At 42.0% G+C, this 8,608-nt stretch overlaps 1 protein-coding gene across 5 annotated transcripts in view; it reads right to left on the minus strand.

Annotated features, from left to right (window-relative positions):
- Positions 1–8,608, minus strand: part of mcf2la (mcf.2 cell line derived transforming sequence-like a) — a 49,092-nt gene that overhangs the window by 12,702 nt on the left and 27,782 nt on the right. For all 5 annotated transcript variants that reach the window (XM_005730882.1, XM_005730881.1, XM_005730880.1 and 2 more), the window contains 2 exons: positions 8,071–8,185; positions 5,795–5,885 (listed from right to left, as the gene is read on the minus strand). In XM_005730882.1, coding sequence (XP_005730939.1) covers positions 5,795–5,885; positions 8,071–8,185 — 206 coding nt within the window. The remainder of the gene's footprint in view (positions 1–5,794; positions 5,886–8,070; positions 8,186–8,608) is intronic.

Genomic DNA, 8,608 nt, shown 5'->3' on the forward strand with positions numbered 1-8,608 from the left:
CAGAGGCAAGCTTAGAGCTCTGTGACAAGCTCATGACATTTTTAGCATAACCATAAATTGTGTCTGCTGACAAAAGAAAATCTGAAAGATGATGATGCTTAAAGATTAAAGCTTTTTTCCTGTTGTTTTTTTGGTTTAGAACTGGTTTAATTGACACTGCTTTTCTTGGTAAATTCATGTCTTCTCTGCTGATCAAACTTCAGCTGAGGTTTAACCCACTGAGCCATGCACATATAATATCTAAATACAGCGCCCTGTGTTATTTGGGAATATTTTTAGTTGATTTATTCACTGACAAAAGTGAGTGTGTGACGACAGTCTGTACAAAATAGCGCCACGGCTGCCTTATTCATTGGAATCACTGGTAACACGCAGCAAAGAGTACGAGCCCTATGATAAATAAGTCATCCGTAAAGCATGGCTTCAATTTAGTCTACAAGGAAAAGGACTGCACTGGTACAGAGGCGCTCACACACATCCAGCGTGCATACATCATTGTCATGAAATGCCTGCATTGGGTTGTCATGGAAACGCGTGGAGAGCCTTAGCGGGAAAGACAGAGAGTAGACGAGGAGTCGTCTAAGAGTGTTCCCGGTGCCGCAGCCTCATTCTACTCGTCCCGTCATTTATTTTTGGCTTTTACACACACACACGCACACGCACGCACACACACACACATACACACACACACATCTTGCTGTGATGTTGATGAGAGACAGCCAGGTTGGAAAATTCACTCACTCTACACAACATCTTTCCACCCATACTGCCTGCATATCTTTTACATACAGTGCTTCCTATTGGGATAAATGACAGATGACAGTGCATGTTAACTACAGAAAAAAATGATGCATTGTGTATTTTTTTAGTTTTTCCTTTTTTCCCCCTCATCAATAACACACCATCCAGACATCAGTGAGCAGCGCATGTGTAATTGGAGGTCATTAAATTCAATAAACCCTGAGAGGTCCTGTTTTAATTTGTAGCTCTGCATTAACATGACAATACACGTGCTGCTCGGTGCACTCCCCGTGACAGATGAACACAGATACCCCGCATAAACATTAAAGCGATGCATGCACGCGCACGCACAGACATTTTCCGCGCGCATTAATAAATGATAAGAATTAGAATATAATTTTCTTTTGAGCGGGATGATGGAAGGGAAGAAGGATGGGTGGAATGGGAAAAACCACTTCAGTCATGTCCTCTAATCACATCCACACTGCTCTCCCGGGAGTTGGCCCGCCACCATATTAAACCACCACCATCCACCACGTGCTCAAACCCCCCCTCCTCCGCCTGCATTACTGCTCTCACTTTTAGACGTGAACAATGTCCCAGTTGCGACAAAGACGCTCAGCTGAGATCTTGACAGGGAGAGTGCTGAAATTTACTGGAACGCCTTTTTAGCTGATGTTAAAAACGATCTGTTGCAACAAACCCGAGCCTCTCACTGGCACCGGCTGACTGAGCCATCTGCATCCTCCGCCTGCAGCAATGTTTCCGTATGCATGGATGCCTGTGTATTTATTACCCCTAATCACAAAGACGAGCTGCAGCAGACATGAAGGTGTCCCATAATTTAACCAGAATACTAGATAAATTCTGGCATTTGCATATATGGTAAGATGGTCCTCCATGTTCACTACACAAAGTGGGGGGGAAAGGAAAGTAACACTTCAGACATGAGCAATAATATTCTCTCTAGGGCAGTGGAGTGTTTCTTTAAATCTTTAAACCCAACACCTGAGTGTCTCTTCACAGTAACCAATTATTTCCACACTGATAAATATCAAAATCAAACTATCCAATGAGCTCACTACCTTAATTTTACAACCCAGCACTGTGTCTAGATGGTGAAAGCACCAACAAAGCAGCCTGAGAGCATCTGTGCCTTTGCTTTGCAGTAATACTACTAACACTTGCCCACTCCTTTATTTTTTTCCGTCCCTCGTTCCCCCTGGCAAACCAGCAAATGGCAGCACGTGACCTTGAGCAGCCTTCACGAATAGAGCATCTCACGGGACGATGAACAACTTTCATTCTCCAATGAGGCCGACTGCCACTGGCTAGTGGACAAAACAGGCGTGTCCAGCAAGGACATCCAACCACAGGCGAGTGAGGAGATCATGTCAGACAGTCGGTCTCACCACCTGGCCTTCATGCCTTCAGGTTAGGTTATAATGCTGCCTGCTTCCAGTGTGGACTTGACATACCCTTTTATATTTTACCTCCCTCCCTACATGAAACATGAAAAGGCATTCACATAACAGCTGAAACTGCCAGTTGGAATCTTATTCACACAAAATATCCACTACATCAAACCATTACATCATTCATTTTGAGAGCAGGCCATGAATATATATATATATTTTTTAAAAGCATTTCACCGCACTGAAAATAAAAATACACATTTCAGCTTTCTGAGTTAAAAAAAATCCTTTTTAAAGTGAGGAAGGCAACTCCGAGGGGGGTGAGAACTAAACAGAGGAATGGAGTGATGGATGATTCAAAGGGGAGAGAGACGGGGTAATGAGAGGGAGAGGTAAAGGAAGGAAGGGATATCCAGCAGAGAAGCTTCTGCTACCACGCTGATAAACTCTACCACCACTCTAAATTATAGGAGGCCACATTTGTCATCTTGGCTTGATTTCTCTTCTTTTTTTTTTATCTTTTGTTTAATTTAAAGACAGAGAAGACTGGGAACAAAAAGACCCAAAATGAAAATATATAAAGATTATACACTGTGTAGTTTTGTAAATGCAGTGGTGGTACTGAAAATGTTTTGTTATAAATAAAATGGAATTTTACAGGAGGTCATCTCAAGGCTCCAGGAAGGACTGCACACACAAAGCTATGTCTCACTGAGCTGATATGATTAACTGATAAAGGTTGGCCACAAATATATCAGTCTGAGCACATATGTTGTCTGATATGAAAACTGAATGTAGAACACTATACAGAAATACATGCATTAGGTAATTTAGAAGTGGTTTTATAACATTATTTAGTCAGTAAGGTGGTTTTGGCTTCACAGTTTACGATACACTGAACCACTGTTTGCAGCTCATACATGAAGTGAAGCTAAGCAGATGGTGGTGTTAGGTTAAATGACTGTCACTTCCAGAATACCTATATGTGCATACATAAAGGATACATGTACAATTTACTAAGACCTGAGTATCATTTGCCAAAAATTATTTGTGGGCCTAAAATAAAGACTAAAATGGCAAAAGAATTACACACTGCACAAAAAATTTAAGGAACAGTTTGAAAATACATCAGATCTCAATGGGAAAAAACACATGCTGAATATCTACACCCGCATGGACTGTTTAATGTGTTAGAAGAGCTGAATTCAAAGACATAATGAACGATGTTACAGGTTTTCTCCATGGCTTCTCCAGACTCTTTCATGTCTGTCACAAGTGGACAGGGTGGACCTGCTCTCACCTATGAAAAGCACAGGGTGCCAGTGTGGACCTGTCAGTTGTGGTATTCTACGGCACTATGTGGTGCTGGGCACTGAGCACAGGGCCCACTAAGGGATCTCAGGTCCTCAGGCCGCCCTCATGAATTCTGTTTCTAACTGTTTGGTCAGAGTCCTGCTGGAGATAATTTTATAGCTCTGGCAGCGCTCATTCTGTTCCTCCTCACATAAAAGAGCAGATATCAGTCCTGCTGATGGGTTAAGGCCTTCAACGGCTCTGCCCAGCTCTCCTAGAGCAGGTGCCAGTCTTCTGGATATTTTTAAAATGTTAATATCTTGCCAGTAAGACGTTACTTCAGTGGCGATAAAAACATTAAACTATTATTTTGAGATAATATGATTTCAGCGCTTAGTCCATACTCAATGATTACATTCACACTTTTCCTTCAAAAAACATCTCTGTGGTTTTGCTTGCACCTTGAAGTAGCTTTACACCTGATAAAGCAGATTGATTGTTGGTTCATGGAATTCTACAGCTCATCAACATCCTGTTTCAGGACACTGAACGAGCCAATGGACTGGAATAATGGTTCATTATTACCATTATTAGCACTGGATATTTTCTGTGTGTAGGTTAACTTGACTTTGCGTTCAGTTACCAAAGCCAGCAGCCTCATAATGACTTATTTCCACAGTGGGGATAGTTTTCAAGAGATACCATGGAAAAACCGTTAAGCCTGATGATAACCAGTGCCCAATTAGCATAAATTTGCATACATTTGCATAAATTGGACATGGTAAAAGGTACAATACAGGAGGAGCATCCTGACAACAGATGTGAACGGGGTGGCGAAGCTTTATCCTTGTTTTGGCCGACGTTATTACGATTCACAGATAGAGTACTGATTACAGATGACAGCTTACAAAAAAATTTAAGTAAGGGAAAACCAAAGTGAAAGATGGTATAGTACGAAAAATTAAAGTCGGTGCCCAAGCAATAGCTCTGTCTCAAAGAAAAGCCAAATAGAGAACAGTGCAATTGGCCAACATCTTGCTGACTGCTACCAGTCGATCTGCAAAAAGACACATACTTAAATTCCCACCTTGGCATCTTCAAATGTCTTAAAATCTAAGCTTTTTAGTGCTGTGGCGTGTCACCTCACAGACCTCAGCTCAGTAGATAGGACAAAAAGATGGGAGGACAAAATCAGGCACAACATGCTAGATTTTACCGAGGAGCGATTTATTTACTTATTTTGGCCGGCCTCCCTCCCTGCTCCCTGGCTCTGCTGGAGATTCCTTCCCGTTAAAAGGGAGTTTTTCCTTCCCACTGTCGCCACTCGCTTGCTCAAAGTGGATCCTCTGATTGTTGGGCTTTTCTCTGTATTATTGTAGGGCCTTTTCCTTACTATTTAAAGCGCCTTGAGGTGACTTGTTATAATTTGATGCTGAAAAAATAAAATTGAATTGAATTGAGTTTCATTTGAATTTAATACAAATAGTTTATAATATAATGGTATAAATGGCATTTAATTTTAATTGTCAGAAATGACAATAAGTATGGACACTTCAGTTTCATGACTATTGATTATTATTACCAAGTCTGCCTAATTTATATGCATATTAAGTATTATTATAATAATAAGATATATAACCCCTCTCTTATACTACTAGTCCCCCCTCTCTTGCCTTCCTCTTTAATGTCACACTCTCTCTTCAGTTTATCATCTTATAGAGTTGTGAAAGTTACCAAGAAGTAAGTAGGCTAGTAGGCTAATGGAGCATACACTGATGGTTAAAAAACAATTACAGAATGAGACTCATGGCCAGCACTGTGTGGACCTTCTATTTCTGCTTTTTGAGTAAGTCTCAGCGTACACAAAGGCTATGAGTGCACTTTCAGAGATTCCACCACCCACTCTAACATAATAAGCTATTTTTAACCTCATCCTGCCACATTTCAACATGCAGAAAAAGGAAAATGTCCAAGCTCCCAGTGCATATGAAGTTAATGAGGTAAAACAACCACTCACTGCATGCGCAATTTCACAAATACTAAAAACTCCAAAACATCTATTATTCTAAATGCTGCTAAGCTGAAAATTATACACACGGACAGCTGACACCAGCAACTACACCCACAGATCTGGACTAAAACAAGCATTAGCACATGCAGAGTAATGCACACACTCCAAAACAGCTATTTGGAGTCATCAGAGGGATTTTGTCAGCAAATGATGCACGCAGACAAATTGGTTCGGTAAAGTCCTAGGACAGTTTCTCCCATCTTCCTCCGACACGCACACACATAGAAACACACACACAAAAATGAAATAAATAACCAAACAAGTAGGTTCTTACTGCGATGCGGAGCAGGGTGGCCCTGACAGCAGCCCATCGGTCCAGCCGTCTGTCGATGACCAGGATGAAACCCACTCCTGATGCTTCCACACTACAGGAGAGAAACACACACATACACACACTGTTAATCCCCACAGAAAAACACCTTTGCTTTTCCTGTGTGTGCAGGAAAGAAAAAGAGGGTGTGTATGTTTAAGTCAAGGCCTCGATAACAAGGCAAACTACTGAATTTGGTAACAGAATATCCCCAAAAAGGGGCCTTAACTAGAATTTGCCCTCCACAGCGGTGGCTTGTACATTATTGAGAGGGCCCTTGAGCTCCAGCTAAAGCAATAATTGAGTTATTTTATAAAAAATAATTCCAAATCAGCTTGCATTAAGAATACGTTAGGCAGTTTCACTGTTGGCTGACAGATTATGGCATAGGTTATGTCTATTATCTAGGAGGTTTAGGAAACTTACAGACAAATCAGGCCCACTGTAGGTCACTGTAGACATAGCTAATCAAAGCTTTTGTATTATCCTAAGGAAAAAAAACTGAAGAGGTTGCAGTTTCTTTGTTTAGTGCTATATAACCTTTTTAAAATGTCAAATTTACAGTTAAGATGCAGTTGCAGCTGCTGAATGGGCCTTTTGTCAGTCCTTCACTTAGTTGGGAAAAAAAAGGGTATAAATTTTTATTTTTACTCCCCACTAGCCTCAGGTCATTTTCCACAAGTGGCCCCTGGTCAAAGGAAGTCAAGTATCCCTTGTTCAAACCTTGCTACCTACTGCCTCTTCATCATTTGCCTTCAGTGGCGATTAGAGAGCGACCCTTGTGATTACCATGGCAACCTTGGCTCTGCATTAGCATGTGTGCATGTGAAAAATCTTGCCATTCATTCCACAGGCAGTGCCATATGTAGCAGCCTCATTAAGCTAGTTTGTGTGTGTACATGGCTTTTTCCTGCAAAGGTCCCCCGCTGGATAAGCTGACGTGTATCCTGACACCTAAACACACAAGCAGGAAGGATGAATATTTAAGCCTGACACACACATACACACACACAAACACACACCCCGACTGTGAGGCCAACCATACAAATACTGCTGAGTCGGTCCATCTGGATGTCATTATTAGCCAATTTTCATCATCACACACAGAGATGTTAAGAAAAGCAATGCGTTACACTACCCGGTGGACGCCGCAAGCGGCAAATCCTCAGTCCATCGCTACTGCTAAATAGATTCAATCCACATAAATGAAAAAGCCGGGCGAAGAAAATCTTTGATATTCCAGAGCCCAAAGAAAAAGAAATCTAACAAAAATCCTCAATAATCCAATGTCATCATCCAAATATAGTCCAGTCTTCCTCAGTTCTCTCCTATTCGGCTGATGTCAATGTCCAGTCGGTGCATCCACAATCATCTTCTTGCAGCTCGCGGATGGAGCGAGGTGACCGTTCACATCCTCACAGAGCATCTCCCTCCTCCTTTTGCCTCTCTCTCTGCTCCTCCACCACCCGCGTCCCACCCTCAGCCAATTAAAGCCGAGCTCTGCCGCTCAGAGCCAATCGGATACCCGGGAGCTCAGCCGATTGGCAGCAGGGTGCAAAATAGCTGGTGGGCAGAGAGGGAGGGGTGTGAGTGTGTGTCTGTTATATGAAAGGTGATGATCCACTGAATGGCCGCCATGACACACACACAAACATATGCGCGCGCGCACACACACACACACACACACACAGATAGATATACAGCTGCATCTTCCTTTCTCCTTTAATTATGTGTGTGAGAGCATGTCTGTGCTTGATGAGAGTGCTGCGCTCAGCACTAAAGAAAAGGTGAAAGGAAGGGAGGGGAGGTGAGAGGGTGGAGGGGCAGAGGGAGCATAAAGAAGGAGGACAGAGGAGTAATGAGAACAGATAAATAAAAAAAATATTCTAGTTAGGAAAACAAACCTCCACTGCAGAAATATACAAAAACTATAAATACAAAACCTTTCATCAGGCCTAAGTTCTACTATATGAGTTCATATGAGCAATGTTTTAACATTGTAACAAAAATTCTGTTCGTATATGCACATCAAAGAGTACAGTTTCAATTTTTGATTTGCCAGTTATCAGTGACTTCTTCTTTAGTCTTCCATTCTTCTCTAAACCTTTGTGTCTTTTGTGCCACTTCTCCTCGAGTCAGGCCTTTGGTGTTGTGCTGGCATCTGTTGGCTCCGCCTGGTATTACACCTCAAGCTCTGTTAGCACAGCACATGTGTGAGAGGAGGGGTGAGAGACACTCACCTGGGGACACTCGTGAGGTAGCTGAGGACATTTTGGAGCTCCTCCTCTTCTAGCTCGCTGAAAGTTGGGAATTCTGGGAAGACGATGACGGGGCTTCCATTCATCCCTCGCCCCCCTGGAGACAGACAGGAATCACAGAAATGTCAGGCACGGTGTCCACCTGGTGTTGTCAATGCTTTTAATTGATTTGATGACAGCTGGATTGAAAACTTGAAAGTTATGTTGTAATGGTTCATTTTTGCCCTACTTTTCCTCCTTTATATAAATACACTCAGACACAAATAAACCCACTTCTTGCTTGATAAAGTGCAGCAGGGTAAAAATCATAAATTACATACAGTCCTGTTTCCATAATTGGAAAGTCATGCAAATTCATTTTGGATCTAATTCAGAATGAAAGAAAGGCATTAAGAGGAGCCTTAATGTGATTGTTTACCACGCCTCTGGCTGAGGAGAGACAGAGCAAAAATCACATTTATAAAAATAAACAGGACCTCACACACACACACACACACACACACACACACACACACACACA

The sequence above is a fragment of the Pundamilia nyererei genome, unplaced genomic scaffold, assembly GCF_000239375.1.
Source record: "Pundamilia nyererei isolate P.nyererei 1_Seehausen unplaced genomic scaffold, PunNye1.0 scaffold00040, whole genome shotgun sequence".
NCBI lineage: Eukaryota > Metazoa > Chordata > Actinopteri > Cichliformes > Cichlidae > Pundamilia > Pundamilia nyererei.